Source organism: Myotis myotis, unplaced genomic scaffold, assembly GCF_014108235.1.
Source record: "Myotis myotis isolate mMyoMyo1 unplaced genomic scaffold, mMyoMyo1.p scaffold_m19_p_6, whole genome shotgun sequence".
Taxonomy (NCBI): domain Eukaryota; kingdom Metazoa; phylum Chordata; class Mammalia; order Chiroptera; family Vespertilionidae; genus Myotis; species Myotis myotis.
In genome coordinates, this window is record NW_023416368.1 from 2,659,336 (window position 1) to 2,675,790 (window position 16,455).

The following is a 16,455-nucleotide window of genomic DNA, read 5'->3' on the forward strand; positions in this document are numbered from 1 at the left end:
AGTTGAAGGTCATTAATGTTCAGTTTTATTTAATGCATTTCCTAGGGCTGTGATTTTCCTCAGTATGTGTACTTATCCACCAACTTTGATATGTAGTGCTTTTGCAGTTGTCATACATATTTTTGCATTCTTTTTGTTATTTTCAAGTTTTATTGCTTTTTCGTTCAGAGAGTGGCATCTATGCAATACTGATTTTTTAAAAATATATTTTGTTGATTTTTTACAGAGAGGAAGAGAGAGGGATAGAGAGTTTGAAATATCAATGAGAGAGAAGCATCAATCAGCTGCCTCCTGCACGCCTCCTACTGGCGATGTGCCGGCAACCAAGGTACATGCCCTTGACCGGAATTGAACCTGGGACCCTTCAGTCTGAAGGCCAACGCTCTATCCACTGAGCAAAACCGGTCAGGGCTATGCAATACTGATTTTTAAAAATATTTGCTGAGGTTTATTTCTTAGCCTATCAATTTAAAAAAAATTTTTTTTTTATTGAGTTCAGACAGCAATGGAGAGGGAGAGAGAAACATCAGTGATGAGAGAGAATCACTGATTGGCTGCCTCCTGCACACCCCCTACTGGGGATGGAGCCCACACCCCGGGCATGTGCCCTGACCAGATTCAAACCTGGGACCCTTCAGTACCCAGGCCGACGCTCTATCCACTGAGCCAAACTGGCTAGGGCATAGCTTGTCAATTTGTATCAAACTATCCCAAATGTGCTAAAAAAGAATGTATATTTTCTCATTATCAAGTACAGTGGGGCCTTGACTTATGAGTGTCCCGACTAACGAGTTTTTTGAGATACCAGCTGTCTCTCAGCCGATTTTTTGCATTGAGTTGATAGAATAATTTGAGTTAACGAGCTTGGTCTCGGAACGAATTAAACTCTAAGTCAAGGCCCCACTGTACATTCTTCTGTCTGATTCAATAAATCAGCTCCTAAGTTATCCAAATGTGAACCATCCTTACTATTTTTCTTGTGTAGCCTCGGTAGTCATTTCTAAAAATGTCCACTAGAATCTTTTCCCTGTGGCAGCCAGCCGCTTTGTCCGTTTCTCCTCCCTGCCTCCGTGTTTGTTTTCCGTGCATTTGCGCCATAGACACAGACCTAAAGTTGTGCTGGCTCCTGGCCCTTGCGTTGTCTGTTTGCAGTGGGTTGTTCTTTCCAGCTTTTGTATGTCTTGTATTTTTATTTAACAAGTTCCAGACATTGTGTGAAGGCGAGAAGAGACTTCTGCGGGGCTGTCGCTGTATGTGAAACCGGAAGGGCAGGAGGTACATGCCCTTGACCAGAATCGAATTTGGGACCCTTCAATCCATGGGCAGATGCTCTATCCACTGAGCCAAACCAGCTAGAGCAGTGATGGCGAACCTTTTGAGCTCGGTGTGTCAGCATTTTGAAAAACCCTGACTTAACTCCGATGCCGTGTCACATATAGAAATTTTTTATATTTGCAACCATAGTGAAACAAAGACATATTTTTGATATTTATTTTACATATTTAAATGCCATTTAACAATGAAAAATCAATAAAAAAAATGAGTATCATAGGTTCGCCATCACTGAGCTAGAGTGCAAACTCTTTTTATAAGTAGGAAAACTGCATTGTAAAATAACATTAAAAGTATATGTAATAAATACATAAACCAGTAACATGGTGGTTTGTTGTCATGATCACGTATGTACTATACATGTCTGTATGGGCTGCACTTGTGCACGACTGGTAGTGCGGGTTTGTTCACATCAGCATCACCACAGACCGTGAGTCGTGTGTTAGCTCTGATGCGATGGGGGCTACGATCTCATTAGGTGATATTCTCAGCTCCACTGTAACCTGAGGGCACCACACTGCACATGTGGCCCGTCGTTGACAGAAGGTGGCTACGGTGCATGACTATAGCGGAAGCAGCACAAATTATTCCTGGTTTGGTGCTATTTGTAGCTCGCCCTGCCTCACGCTGCTGCCCTCCACTGTGGAGAGGCCACATGATGGCTTTTTGTGGGGTGCACAGCCTGCAACACCAGCAGGGGCTCCCCAGCAGACTTCTGTGTGGAACCCCGGCTCCTGGCCCAATGGTTCCCCCATTCAGGGCGGCATTCCTCACCCAGCAGGCAGCCTGCATGGTCAGTGTCCTGCAATGAAATCAAGCCCACTCGCCTCCCCCACATCCCCGTTCCAGGAAATGCGGACACTGCAGGTGCTCTCGCTCCTGCCCCCCTCCTCACCTGGCAGCCGTGGGGGGCCTTGGCCAGCCTCTAACCTCCAAGTTCCTCAGCTGGGCAGCTGGCACCTGCTCTGGCTTCCCCGCGCCCTGAACTGTCACAGGCGCTGTCTCGTGTTTCCCTCCTGTGAACTGTGCGCCCGAGTTTCTGCAGCTGGACACACATCGGCCTGGGGTGCGGTCACCCCACTTTCTCAGCTCCATCCAGTCTCCAAACACAGTTCCCTTGGACCCGCCTCTCTCGGCTGGTGCGGGGAGGACCACCCATCCATCTCTCCTCCAGTAGATGGCGCTCCAACCGCTTCCCTCCCAAAGGGAGAGGTCTGCTGGGGCGTGTCTAGCAGCTGCTCCTCAGAATTTGGGTTGCTTGGGGTTTGGCTGAAACTCTCAGGCACCTGGGAAACTCCGTCCCCCCACCTGTTCCTCACCTGTGAGCGCACACCTGCTTTTTCCAGACTCTGATATTGCTGGAAGGTCTTTCCACGTCAGCTATTTCTTCTATATTTTAAGTCGATGCAGAGCTTGGCATGCTTTAACTGTATCATAACTCACCAAGCAGGCGTTTATTTGTCAGCACTTAGGTAGTCTCTGGTTTTTTAAAACACACCCCCAGGACTCCTTGTGGCGTTTCCATAATCCTAACCTTTTACTGGTAGTGTCTCTGCAGACTGCTTGGGGGTGCAGCACCAGCGTGCCCCGTACCCATCCCCGTAGGCACGCACCTGGTGCCTGGGCAGGAGGGAGGTGGGTGGGGTCCAGCTGATGCTTCGGCCACAGTAAGTTTGCTCCTGGACCTTCGTGTCTGTTCCCGGGGAGGAGGGGAGGAGGAGGAGGTCTTAGGAGAGGCACCAGGTCTCGTCCCCTGTTTGGTAAGTGGCAGAGCCAGGCCAGGCCCGCATCCTAAGCCAGGACAGTTCCTAAGAAAAGTCACTTGACAAGCTGTGGCAAACAACCTTAGCAGGAAAGACGCCCTGTGGATGTGGGGAACCCCTCTCCTAGAAGGCAGACCTCATCGGACATCACAGAATCCACACCGGGGAGAAACTGGACAGGTGGCGTGAGGAGGTTGTTATCAAGAAGCCCCAACACAGCTGTGGACATGCTGCAGGTGGGAAACCCTCCAGCGAGAAGCCCAGTGTCACTGTGCGCAGAGATTCACCCGGAGGCGACAGGTACCACTTTAGAGAACTGGGAAAAGCCTGTGCTCTTAAAACGAACACCAGGATGGTGATGACGCTCTAGAGAGTCATATATCCTATAATAAAAGGCTAATATGCAAATTGTCCCCTCCACCGGGAGTTCAACCAGGAGTTCGACCAGGGGGTAGGGCTGGCCAGCCCCCCATCTGTGGCCCCTCCCTCTGGCCAGCCCCAACCCAATCTGCCCAATTGGGGAGGGCTGGCCAGACCCCACCAGTGCACAAATTTGTGCACTGGGCCCCTAGTTTATACAGAACATAGTTAATTACAACATGCATCTGTGGTTCCATTAACTGTGACTATTGAGCTTTGATGTATGTGAATAAATTAAACCATTAAGCAACAAATCTAAGAGTTACCAGGACAATCCCATGGCTATACAGGGGTTCTGTGCCTGCGGAACTATGAAGAATTTTATTTATTTACGAACTACACTGGTCATTGAACATAAAGGTGACTTTGTAGACATACACATAATATCAAACTCACTGTCTCGGATGTGTGGTCTAGCCCTGCGGCCTGCAGGGCCTGAGACGCGAGTCCCCGCAGAGTCACCGCAAAGGGCAGTGGCTGGACGGATCCCAGCCCTCGTGACCCAGTCTCCCTGCCGCCAGCGCCGCGTGCCCTGCGCCCCCTTAGAAGGACCCCCATCAGCTTACCAAGACCAGGCTCGTTGGTTTTGAACTGAGCAGGCCCGCCCCAGCCCGGGAACCCCAAAGTGCTCCCGCAGGGGCCCTAGGAGAGGCTCGTGCCCGTCCTACCTCTCTGGGGGCGTTTGCCTGGACCTCTGCGTGGCCCCCCCACGCGCGGTCTACTCCTCCGGCGGGTGAGGGAAGAGCCCCGTTTCCGTTTCTCCCGCGGCTCCCCGCCCCCGCACCCCCGCACCACGCGTGTTCATTAGCAACCGGCGCGGGGAAAGCCTTCCTTCTGCAAATGGCCGGCCGCTGGCTCCCGGGTAGACGGGGCCACCGGGGTCCGCGGCCCGCTGCCCGCCTTCCCACCGCAAAGCGCCGGCTCCCAACGAAGCTCCAGAGCCGCCCTGGGCCTCCGGGCACTGTTACCTCGAGGGTGACGCCCCCCCCCCCCCGCCCCCGGGCTCCTTCCCCGCGGTGTAACTTCAGGTGTTTCCCGCCGCCAGCACGCGCCCAGCTGCGGGCTGTTAGGGGAACTGGCCTCGGTTTTCCCACGGTCCCGTCGCGTTAGGTAACGGCCAGGACACAGGATGGCAACCCTGCCCGGGTGCGGGTTACGGGGGGAGGTGCCAGGCAGTGCCCTCAGAGCCGTGGTCCTCACTCTTGGCGGCACACGGGAATCACCTGGGAATCTCAATGAGGCCCGGAAATCAGGATTTTAAGAAGATTCCCGGGTGATTCTAATGCGCCGCCAAGGGTGAGAGCCACCGCCTTAGGGACAGGTAGAAGGGGCTGCTGCGCTTGCGGGCGGCGCGGGACTCCGAGTCCTAACCCGACGGGAGGGGCCGCCCTCTCTGGGATCACAGGGCTCCGGCTCCGGGCGAGGCGAGTGTCCCGGCCCGTCCCTCTGGGCCGCACACCTTGCTGCTGTCGCACCTCGCACCGGACCCAGGAGGTGCTCTGGGCCCCACTCCTGGCGCAGGATGGCACCACGTCTGACGGCCGATGCAGACAGCCTCAGCTCCCGGTGCCCGCGCCACCGTAAGCGCCCAGCAGGTGAATCGAAGCCCCGCAGCCTGGGCGCTGCTCAGCCTGCTCCTCGGCTGCCTTGGGCCCGGGGGCCACACCAGGCGACCCGCCGCCCTGCGCAGCGAGGCCGACCCTAAGGCTAGAGAGGTGGCCGCCCTGGAGAGGAAGGTGGCCGCCCGCAAGTCCAGCCGCAAGGGAACCACTGTTGACACCAAGCACCATAGGTTAGTTTGTCTCTGGCCTTTATTTAAACGGGCCTGTTCGCTGGTAACGGCAGGTCGCCTTTTTTAAAAAATATACTTTATCGTTTTTAAAGAGAGGAGGAGAGAGATAGAGAGTTAGAAACATCGATCAGCTGCCTCCTGCACACCCCCTACTGGGGGTGTGCCCGCAACCAAGGTACATTCCCTTGACCGGAATCGAACCCGGGACCCTTCAGCCCGCAGGCCGGCGCTCTACCCACTGAGCCAAACCGGTCAGGGCGGTAGGGCGCCTTTTCATTGCCGTGTAGCGTCCCCGCGGCCTCTGCCAGGCGTGTTGGAGTCTATCACCCTCAGGAGCAGCTGGATGGTTTGCAGGCTTGTCTGTTGGAAATACGCTGCCACAACCCCTGCATGAGCACTCATTTCTCTTCAAAAGACGCTCCTTGCGCCGAGAGTTTGGGCCCCCCGCCCCCCGCCAGCCCCAGGACATCGGCAATGCCCGGTGAGCGGTGAGGATCCCGGCTTGGGTGTGGTGCGCGCTACTGCCACCTCGTGGGTGGAGACGGGGGTGCTGCTCACACCCACATCGCACAGGAAGTCCTCCCGCCGCCGGCAGCATCCCGCAAACCCCCAATGGAAGCTGCTCGGGTTCCGTCCCGCCGGCCTTGGGAGCCAGGGGTGGCTCCATCAGGGAGGGCGAGTCGGGGCGTTAGGTGCCATCGGCCTGGTGGCCGGCCCCTGGCGGCCCGTGGCTGACCACCCGCTGCAGGGCGCCCCGCACGTCCCGGTTCCGCAGCGTGTAGATGGCCGGGTAGAGCAGCGGCGTGAGGTTGATGTAGACGAGGGACACCAGCTTGTCCTCGTCCAGGGAGCGGCTGCGCAGGGGCCTGGCGTACATGGCGGTGGCGCAGCCGTAGTGCAGCACGGCCACGGTGAGGTGCGAGCCCACCGTGTGGAAGGCCCGGCGGCGGCCCGCGGCGCCCCCCACGCCCAGGATGACGACCAGCACCCGCGTGTAGGACAGCAGGATCAGGGCGAGCGGCAGCACGAGCAGCAGCAGGCAGGCGGCCAGCAGGACGCGCTCCTGGAGCTCGCGGTCCCCGCAGGCCAGCACCAGCACGGCCGGCAGGTCGCAGAACACGTGGTTGACCACGCCGCCGCGGCAGAAGGGCAGCCGGAAGATGGCCGTGGTGAGGCCCAGGGCCAGGACGGAGCCCCCCGCGCAGCAGGAGGCCAGGAGGCCCCAGCAGAGCCCCCCGGTCATGAGCCGAGGGTAGTCGAGGGGGCGGCAGATGGCCAGGTAGCGGTCCAGGGCCATGGCGGCCAGCAGCAGGCACTCGGAGCCGCCCAGCGCCACGAACAGGCCCATCTGCGCGGCGCAGGTGGAGGGCGCCACGGCCTGGCCGCCGGGCGGCAGCAGGAAGCCGGCCAGCATGCGCGGCGTCAGCACCAGCGAGTAGGCCGCCTCCACGGCCGACAGCGCCCCCAGGAAGAAGTACATGGGCGAGCGCAGGGCGGGGTCGGCGGCCGCCAGGCCCAGGATCAGCAGGTTACCCGCCAGCGTGGCCAGGTAGAGCGGCAGGAGCAGCGCAAAGAGCAGCGCCCGCAGCCACGGGGGCCACCCCGAGAAGCCCAGGATCACAAACTCCCGGGGGGCGGTCCCGTTGGCCCAGGGGCGCATGGAGGGATGGGGGGCGGGTGTGCGGGCTGGAGAGGACAGGCGCGGGGACCCCCTCCCAGGAAACACAGCCCTCCGGGGCCACCCTTACTGCTCACACCCGCCCCGCCCCCAGGACTCGGCCTTCTCTGCTGTCCAGTACTTTCCACCCTTTTCCCACAGCCCCGTCCTCCGCCCTCCGCAGTCAGCTGTGCGGGGCTGCGGCCCGCGCTCCCTCCGCCTCCCCTGACCGTGCACCTGCCCGCGCCCAGGTGCCTTCTTCTCAGCGCCCCCCACTCCTGTCCCTTCCAGCCTTCTAACCCCGCGGTGTCCGCACCCACGGGGCCAGGCGGCCCAGCCCGCAGCGAGGAGATGGAGTTGGTGCCTGCGGGGAGCCGACGGAGGGGATTCCGGTGTCTATGGGACAGCCTCCTGGCTGAGCGGGCAAGGGCTGCTGCGGGATGGAGACGTCCCTCCTGCAGACAGAGCCACGGGGAAGCAGGGGCTTGAGCATCTTAGGAGCCCCTGGCGGAGGCTGGGCGCACGCGCCTCCCCGACCCCCACCCCTGCGCGCACACACACGTGCTCCCCCCGCCCCCCTGCACTGCCCCTGCTCCTGGGGCTCACCTCCCAGCTCTGCGCTGCCAGACCTCGTGTGCCCCTCCCCTCCCCTCTCCTGCCCTGGACTCCGTTTTCTGTCTCACATTTTCCACTTCCTCTGCTCCCTAGATTCAGGACAAACCCATCCTGCGCCCGTCATTTCTCTTTGACTCAGTTACAGAGAAAAACCGGCCAGGGAAGGCGGCTGCCCGCTCCGGATGCAGAGCAGCCTTCTGACCCGACTGAGGGCGGGATGGCCGCCTTGGCTGAAGCTCCGCTGATGGACCCTGAATCTAAAGACCCCCCTCCAGCTGCAGACCCTGAGGTCCCGCCCTGCCCACCCCACTTCCCATTCAACCTGCCCCAGTGACACGCCATTTCCCACCGCGCCTCCCCTGCATCTGCGCTGGCGCTGCCCAGGGCCACTTCAGCATCAGGAGGTCCCGGCCCGTGAATTCGCTGCCCTGACCCTCAGGGCCACCGGGGACCCCATCCCGTCACAAACACCCCAGGCCTCAGAGGGTCCCCTCTCTTCTCCTGACTCTCCTCTTCGTAATCACAGCAGGTGCCGGCCCCTGCTTCCTTCCAATCGCTGCACCAGCTGGAAGGCCTTGCACAATGACAGGTACCCGGTCCGAGCCTCCCTCCAGGGTTAAGTCCAAAGCCCTCAGCACAGCCCCACTGTCCTGCGGTCCCTCGCAGCTACTTCCAGCCTCGTTGCCTGTCGCCTGCTGCTCACCCAGTGGGAGCGATTGGCCACCCATCTGAGCAGACCTGCCCTTGCACCCCACTCCCGTTTCCTGGAACCCCCTGGAAGAGCTGGGAGGGCTCTGTGCATCCTTCTGGCTGACTCCCACGCTACGTCCTGGCACGTCTGCTGTCCTCTAATTCCACGGCTGTTGTGGCAACTCCATGAAACTCCGTCTCAGAATAAAAGATTTGGGCCCTATCTGTTGTTTGCTGAGTTACTGTAAGTGACGGAATTAGTTACTCAGCCCGCATTTCCCCACATGCCCGCCCCACTCAGTGTCCCTATGGTGTCCCTAACCTGGATTTCAGACCCTGGAACCTTGACTCAGAAGACTCAGCCCTTTATAACAGTCAGTGGCCCCAACATCTGTTGGCTCCTCCCCTCAAATGCCCCCCAGCATGGACCATTCATCTCAGATAGGGTGCACGCAGTCAATCAGCTTCAAGGTAGATGCCCTCCCCCAACTACCAGAGTCATGTCTGTCTCCCCACCTGGCCAGCAAAGCCCAATTGTCCGGCCTTCCCCGTGACTCACTCAACCAAGACACACACTCGTCTCCTGTCTTCCTCTTCACGCGCCCCAATCCTTAAACCTTTGCTCCTTTGGTGCCTCCTTCATGCTCGCCCGTCCCAAGGAGCCTTACCTGGTTCCGTGGAAACACTGCTTCAAAGCACTTCCATACGTGACACCATGATGCCCATCAACGCCCATCAAGCTGTCAGAGCAGGCTGGCATCATTCCTGCCTGTCCCACTGCTGGTTCCTCTCCTCACAGGGGCTGGAGGGCACCGAGGCCATTTCTATGGAGCGAAGACCAACAGCCACTGCCTTGTGAACCATGCGGCGTCCTACGCTATGTGACGGAGAGCTGGTCGGCGAGCCAGAGCCCGTCTCCTCACCTGGAAGACGAGAGGTGGACCAGATGGTCTTTAAAGTTTCTTCCAGGTCTGATGTTTTTATGGTTCCATCAAAAGCTCTGTTTGTGGTTATGTATTCCCAAGGTAAACCATTTGTTTTTTAAAAACAAGTTATGTTGGCCGGCCAGAGTGGCCCAGATAGTTATCCTATGCACTGAAAGGGTGCGGTTCCATTCCCGGTCAGGCCACATATCTGGCTTGCGGGTTTGACCCCCAGTCAGGGTGCACACAGATTGATGTTTCTCTCTCACATCGATGCTTCTCTCTCTCTCTCTCTCTCTCTCTCTCTCCCCCGCCCTTCCTCTCTCTAAGCCTACCCTCAGGTGAGGATTAAAAAATATATTTTTTGATGTTTCAAAAGCCCATAAGGAAGTTTGAAGGCATGGGTTTAATTTAGAATTCTGAATGATCAAGGGGGACATTACATTAGGTGTAATATTGTTGTCAATCTGTGGGTCTTAGAGGCCCTCCGGCCAGTGCACACAGCAGAACAGACCCTTGTGGCAGGCCCGGTGTTTGTGTCAAGTGTCCACTGGCCGGGTGTGCGCAGTGCATTGTGGGATGTGCTTTGCCTCATCATGGGACTCTGAGTGGCCTCAGATAATAGGGAGTCTGGGGCTGAGTCAGGAGAGCTGGCTTCTAGTCCTGCCTGGGATGTTGCTCAAGTCACTTCTTCCTCTGGATCTCAGATTCCTCACCCGCCTCCTTGATGTGGGACTCGGGCTCCGTAGCCCCCAGAACCCCAAGATCTAATTGCGCATTTCGTGGAGTGAGGATGGCCCAGGGGCACAAACAGGCTTTGGTTCACACACCCCTGGGCTTTGGTCTCAGCTCTTCCTCTGACCAGCGGAGAGACTTAGGGGCCCCGCCTGAGACCTTCGAAGGCCCGTGGAAGTGCTTTGGTGATGGGCTGAAGTGAGGAACGGGAAGTGCCTGGCACGGCAGGGCCTGCGTGTAGTAAGTTGTATTGAATAAAAACCCCAAATATCAAGACATGCTCCATGCGTCCCTGGGCTCCCCACCCCCGGTGACCATCTGGGGAGGGAAGAGCTACCTGGAGAGACCAGGAAACCAGTGGGGCGAGGACCTGGAGGGGAGCCCGGAGCAGCCCAGGGCTACCTGCCCAGCGCTCCCATCCCGAGACCCGAGACCCGCTGTGCCTCCACGTTCCCAGCCGTTGCCTCTCCTCCCCAACCTCTCCTGCGGCTCTTCCTCCGTCGCCTCCTGGCTCTGCCCTGCCTTCGTGGGCAATACCCTAGGCGCCCACAGGAGCAGCGGACAGAATCACCATAGCTACCCCTGCTGTCGCTATCCTTGGCGTTGGCTGACCCTGCCGTTCGCAGCATGTTCCAAGCTCGCTGCATGCACAACACTGTCTCATTTGGGCAAGGTTGCTACGAAGCAGTGGCATTACTACTATTATTATTATTATTATTATTATTATTATTAGTTTACAGATGAGGAAGCTGAAACTCAATGAGATCACCTGTTCATGGGGTCACCCAATGTCTCCCTTGGCTGGGATTTGTCCCCAGGTCTGACTGATTTCCCAGTCTGTGCTGTTATGCGGGGAGTCTCCCCCTCGCCCCCCATCTGTCAGTCCTTCCTCACCCAAACAAAGGACATGGGAAAGGACTGGAGGACAGAGAACAAAGCCTCTTAGCGGCCAGGAGGCGCAGAAGCAGAAGGAGGTGTGTGACCAGAAACAGGCGGGGGAGCCTGCCGAGGGCCACGGAGAACAGGTTAGGAGTGAAGACGTGCTGTTTGTCAGTGTCCCCAGTGCACATGGTTCACCAGGCTCTGAGCTAACACAGAGACAGACAGACAGAGACAGACAGACAGACAGAGACAGACAGACAGACAAAGAGACAGAGACCGAGGAGAATCTCCCATGTCCCCCAGCCTTCTGGACCTGACACTCCCTCCTCACATTTCCTCTCCATGGCAAACGTGGGTCTCAGCCGGTGAATTCTACCAGGGGCTCTGCACTCAGTGCCTGGCACCCTCACCCCACAGGAGCCACTTCCCGTGGCCTCCCTGAAGGAAAAAGACCAGTATATGCAAATTCATTAAAGGAGACACCCAGACGCAGGGCCACCAGACCCCAATGCCAGCCCGAATCACACCCTCAGCTCCTCGGTTGACCAGGCCCATTGCCCACTGTTCCAACAAGGATTTCTGAGAGAGGGAGGGGTCCAACCTGGGGTGAGGAGCAGGTGCCCTGAATTCTGGTGAGAAGTGCCAGCTCCAACCACACAATTTGGACACACCTTCCCTGCTTGGTCCCACCCTCGCCATCTCTGCCCCACCTGGCATTCGCCATGTAGCTACTGCATGTGCCTACCCATTTCTCCCTGACCTGACACATACTTCTCCATAGCTCAGTCCTTCCGCACCTGGAAATCTACTCATTCTTCAAGGCCAAGATGGACCATCAGCTCCTTTATGCTTAAAAAAACAACAAAGTAGCAGAGTAGGTTATAGATGGATTTTATAAAAAATGGAGAGCAGGCAGACTCCACCACATCAGTGCCTTCTCCCAGGACCTTCCCGCTTCTGTCCCGAGGGGCCCTCAGTCGGGAAGTTGCCTAATAGGTTTCCCAGGGCCCACTTAAGGGTCTGGTGGATCGAGCTCCAGAGCCTCATTAACGATCTTCTCCCCCCACGGTGGTCCCCGGGGGCGCATGAGGACTCAGAAGGCTGGGCTGCAGGGATGAGATGGGAGAGGACTTGGGAAATCTGAACGGGGTCTCTAGGGAGAGTCTGAAAATTCTGGGCCAAGGGGACAGGCGGCCAACTCCCTGCAGTGATGAAGAAATTGTCTGTAGCAAGAGCTGGGGGTAAACTGGAGCCCAGGAGAATGAGTCTCCCAAAGCAGGTTGGAGACAGCTCCCTGGAGAGAGGAAAAGAAAGTTACTGCTTTCTCCACATTTCCCCAAAGATGGAACCAAGGAGTAGCCAGCGGACTGGAGATCTCAGAATAGACCGACTAGTGTAATTGATGGGGGTAGAAATCTTCACCACCACCACCATCACCACCACCATCACAACTACTACCACCACCACTATCACTGGGAAATACTGGAAAGTGCTGAACAACAAAACCCAACAACACAGACTTCTTGTGTTCTCATCACCCATTTGCTGAGAAAATGATAGCATTAAAGGATATATATATATATAAAACATTTTTTATTATTTATTTATTTTTTAAAATATATTTTATTGATTTTTTACAGAGAGGAAGGGAGAGGGATAGAGAGCTAGAAACATCGATGAGAGAGAAACATCGATCAGCTGCCTCCTGCACATCTCCTACTGGGGATGTGCCCGCAACCCAGGTACATGCCCTTGACCGGAATCGAACCTGGGACCTTTCAGTCCGCAGGCCGACGTTCTATCCACTGAGCCAAACCGGTTTGGGCAACATTTTTTTATTGATTTCAGAGAAGAGGGGAGAGGGAGAGAGAGATAGAAACATCAATGATGAGAGAGAACCATTGATTGGCTGCCTCCTGCACATCCCTTGTTGGGGATCAAGCTCGCAACCTGGGCACGTGCCCTGGACCAGAGTCGAACCTGGGACCCTTCAGTCCGCAGGCTGATGCTCTATCCACTGAGTTAAACCAGCTAGGGCAGGATATATGGTTTTGTATTCAGCTATTCCCATTTAATATTGAATTACACACATTTTCCATGTATTACATATTCATTCTCTCTAACTGTCTATTCCAAGCATTAATTTATTTTTAAAAAATATTTCATACCTGGTTCAAAACGCAAAGGTCATAGCCCTAGCCAGTGTGGCTCGATGGACAGGGCTTTGCCCCACAAGCACGTCCTACATGGAGAGGGTTTCTCTGATCTTTGGCTCTTATAATCGATGCGGCAATGAGTGTCCTTGTCCCTGGGTTATTTGGAACGTGTGCAACTAGTAGATCAAAGGGTCTGTTTCCAATGTTGTTAGTTACTGACAGGTTGCTCTCCAGTCACAATAGCCCTCGGCGCTTCCATCTGGAACATACGAAGGTACCCGCTTCTCCATGCCTTCGCCAGTACAGCAGCCAGACGGTCTGTCGCTGATAATGCAGTACAAGTTGCTGTCTCAGCATAATCTTCTTTTTTAAAATTAAATCTTTATTGTTCAGATTATTACAGTTGTTCCTCTTTTTTCCCCCCCATAGCTCTCCTCCACCCAGTTCCCACCCCACCCTCTGCCCTTACCCCTCCTACTGTCCTCATCCATAGGTGTACAATTTTTGTCCAGTCTCTTCCTGCACCCCCACACCCCTTTCCCTCCAAGAATTGTCAGTCCACTCCCTCTCTATGCCCCTGGTTCTATTATATTCACCAGTTTACTCTGTTCATCAGATTTTTTATTCACTTGATTTTTAGATTCACTTGTTGATAGGTATGTATTTGCTGTTCATAATTTTTATCTTTACCTTTTTCTTCTTCCTCTTCTTAAAGAATACCTTTCAGCATTTCATATAATGCTGGTTTGGTGGTGATGAACTCCTTTAGCTTTTTCTTATCTGTGAAGCTCTTTATCTGGCTTCAATTCTGAATGATAGCTTTGCTGGATAAAGTAATCTTGGTTGTAGGTTCTTGCTATTCATCACTTTGAATATTTCTTGCCACTCCCTTCTGGCCTGCATAGTTTCTGTTGAGAAATCAGCTGACAGTCGTATGGGTACTCCCTTGTAGGTAACTGACTTTTTTTTCTCTTGCTGCTTTTAAGATTCTGTCTTTGTCTTTTGCTCTTGGCATTTTAATTATGATGTGTCTTGGTGTGGTCCTCTTTGAATTCCTTTTGTTTGGGGTTCTCTGTGCTTCCTGGACTTGTAAGTCTATTTCTTTCACCAGGTAGGGGAAGTTTTCTGTCATTTCTTCAAATACGTTTTCAATATCTTGCCCTCTCTTGCCGGGAGCCGGTCCATTCTTGCTGTTTCAAGGGACCTGGCATATATGGCATACTGTTCTTAATATGTTTGCTCACCTTCTTGGCACTATGTGTTTTAACCAAGGTCTCTGAGAAAGGTTGTTTCCCCAGGTAGGGATATTCCCCTGAAGTTAGGGAGGGAATAAAACCTCTTAACTAAGTGCCAGGAGGGTAATTAATCACTTTAACTATGAACAATCATGCTTAAGCTACATAATCTTTACTCCCTGGAATGGAGATAAGAAACGCCCTAACCTTTGTAATAGAGATTGATAGGATTGAATCAACTGGTATAAATACAGATGCAACAAGACAGCAAGAGCCAGAACTCAGAATACAGAACGAAGAAGACAGAACTCAGAAGAAGGAACCTACACAGACAGAAGAACTTCGCTGGAGAGAACATGGCAAAAGATCCTGCACTGAACCTGACTACAGAAATTGGCAAGAGAACCTGACTAGAACCTGGTGACTGAACCTGGCTGGAGAACCTGGACAGAACCTGGCTGGAGAATCTAGCAAGGGAACATGGCTACAGAACCTGGCTGGAGAACCTAGCAAGAGAACATGGACACAGACCCGGGCAGGAGATCCTAAGCAGAACTTCGCTGGAGATCCAGACCAGAACTTGGCTGGAGATCCTGGCTAGAGATCCTGGCTAGGCTGCTGATCAACTGAACGCTGTCTCCGTGTCCTTCCTTCTTCGCCGACTCCGTCCACACCTTTGGGGACCCCTGGACCCGCTGGGGTTGGACCCCGGCACTCTCTCTTCTTCTGGCACCCCTATAATTCAGATGTTGGTACGCTTGAAGTTGTCCCAGAGGCTCTTTACACTGTCTTCATATTTTTGGATTCTTTTTTCTTTCCAGTTGGGTATTTTTTGTTTCTTCGTATTTCAAATCTTTGACTTGATTCTTGGGATCCTCTTGTCTGCTGTTGGATCTCTGTATATTATTCTTTATTTCAGTCCGTGTATGCTTAATTTCTAGTTGGTCTTTTTTCATATCCTCCAGGGTCTCACTAAATTTATCGGCAGTTTCCAGAAAATTCTTGAAAAACTTTATAACCGTGGTTTTGAACTCTGTATCAAGTCATTTGCTTTCCTCCATTTCTGTCATTTGTGACCTGTTTCTTTGTCTCCGCATTTTTTATGCTTCCCTGTGTTGGTTGAGTGGCTTTGTGTGCTAGGTGTCCTGTAGGGCCCAGTGGCTCAGCCTCCCCAATTTCCTGAGGTGGACACTCTTGGTGCACCCCTTTGTGGGCTTTGTGCACAGTCTTGTTGTAGTTAAGCCTTGATTGTTGTAGTTATCACTGGGAGGAATTGACCTCCAGGCCAATTGGCTGTGAGAATCAGCTGTGTCTGCAGTGGGAGAACTTCTGTGCTGGGGACACCCCTCTGGGGCAAGACTTGCTTCAGTGGGGCTTTGGTGCTGAGTGAGACTGCCCCCTGAGTGTGTCCCTTATGGATCTGAGGAGTTGTAATCTGGATGGTCCCCCTCTGACCACTGGGTACACTGGCTCTTGGATCTGAAGTGGTGCTAATTTAGCCTCTGCCTGAGGTTAACCAGCAGGAGCTACGAAGAGATCTGCAGATTCCCCTTCCTTTTTTTGGGGTTTGGAGGTGCCAAGATGAGGCCCAGCTGTGAAGCAATGCAAGCTGCTGTGGGGCCTTGGCCTTCTCTTGGAAATTCTGGATCTGTCTGGCCCAGCTGCAGTTTGTTAGGTAATTTTCAGATTGCAAAGGGCCAGGGCATTCATATGCAAAAGCCTCTGCTGCAGCCTGGGTGGGTCGGGGTCTCAGGGAATCAACAGGGCGGAGCAAGCAGCTATGGCTGATCCTCAGCCCTGCCCTAAGGGGCCCCGTGTCTCAGTGTCCCAGTAATCCTGCAAGCACCTCTGAGAGAAAGCCGCCCTCGAGTTCTGAGTTCTGCCCACTGCCAGACAGTCCAGTTTCTCCCTGTATGAGTCCTGGGTCCCCAGAGACTTCCAGGAACTGGAGTTCAGAGCAGTCGGGAGCTTGTGACTCCCTCCCGATTAAAAAAGACAACCAAGTCCTCAGGTGCCAGCCCTTTCCGCACACACCTCCGTACCTCTGCACTTTACTTCCACACCTCCTCTGAGTCTCAGTGTGCTTTTCTCTTTTCTTCTAGTTGTAGAATTTCCACTAATCCAGCCTTCCTGTGATTCTGGATGATGTCCATTTTGTCTTTTCGTTGTATTTTTGAAGTTGTTTTGGGAGGCAGCGATTTCCGGTGTTTACCTATGCCGCCATCTTGGTTTCCTCCTCAGCATAATTTTCATTA

At 54.5% G+C, this 16,455-nt stretch overlaps 1 protein-coding gene across 1 annotated transcript; it reads right to left on the reverse strand.

Moving 5' to 3' along the window:
* Positions 1–5,995: 5,995 nt before the first annotated feature.
* On the reverse strand, positions 5,996–6,967 carry LOC118657829 (olfactory receptor 10AC1-like). Its single transcript, XM_036312481.1, has one exon. The coding sequence runs from the start codon at positions 6,965–6,967 to the stop codon at positions 5,996–5,998; it is 972 nt and encodes a 323-aa protein (XP_036168374.1).
* Between the last annotated feature and the right edge of the window lie 9,488 nt (positions 6,968–16,455).

What these genes read in the sequence shown, in the direction of transcription:
- LOC118657829 (XM_036312481.1), bottom strand. Translation starts at nt 6,967, where the DNA reads ATGCGCCCCTGGGCCAACGGGACCGCCCCCCGGGAGTTTGTGATCCTG.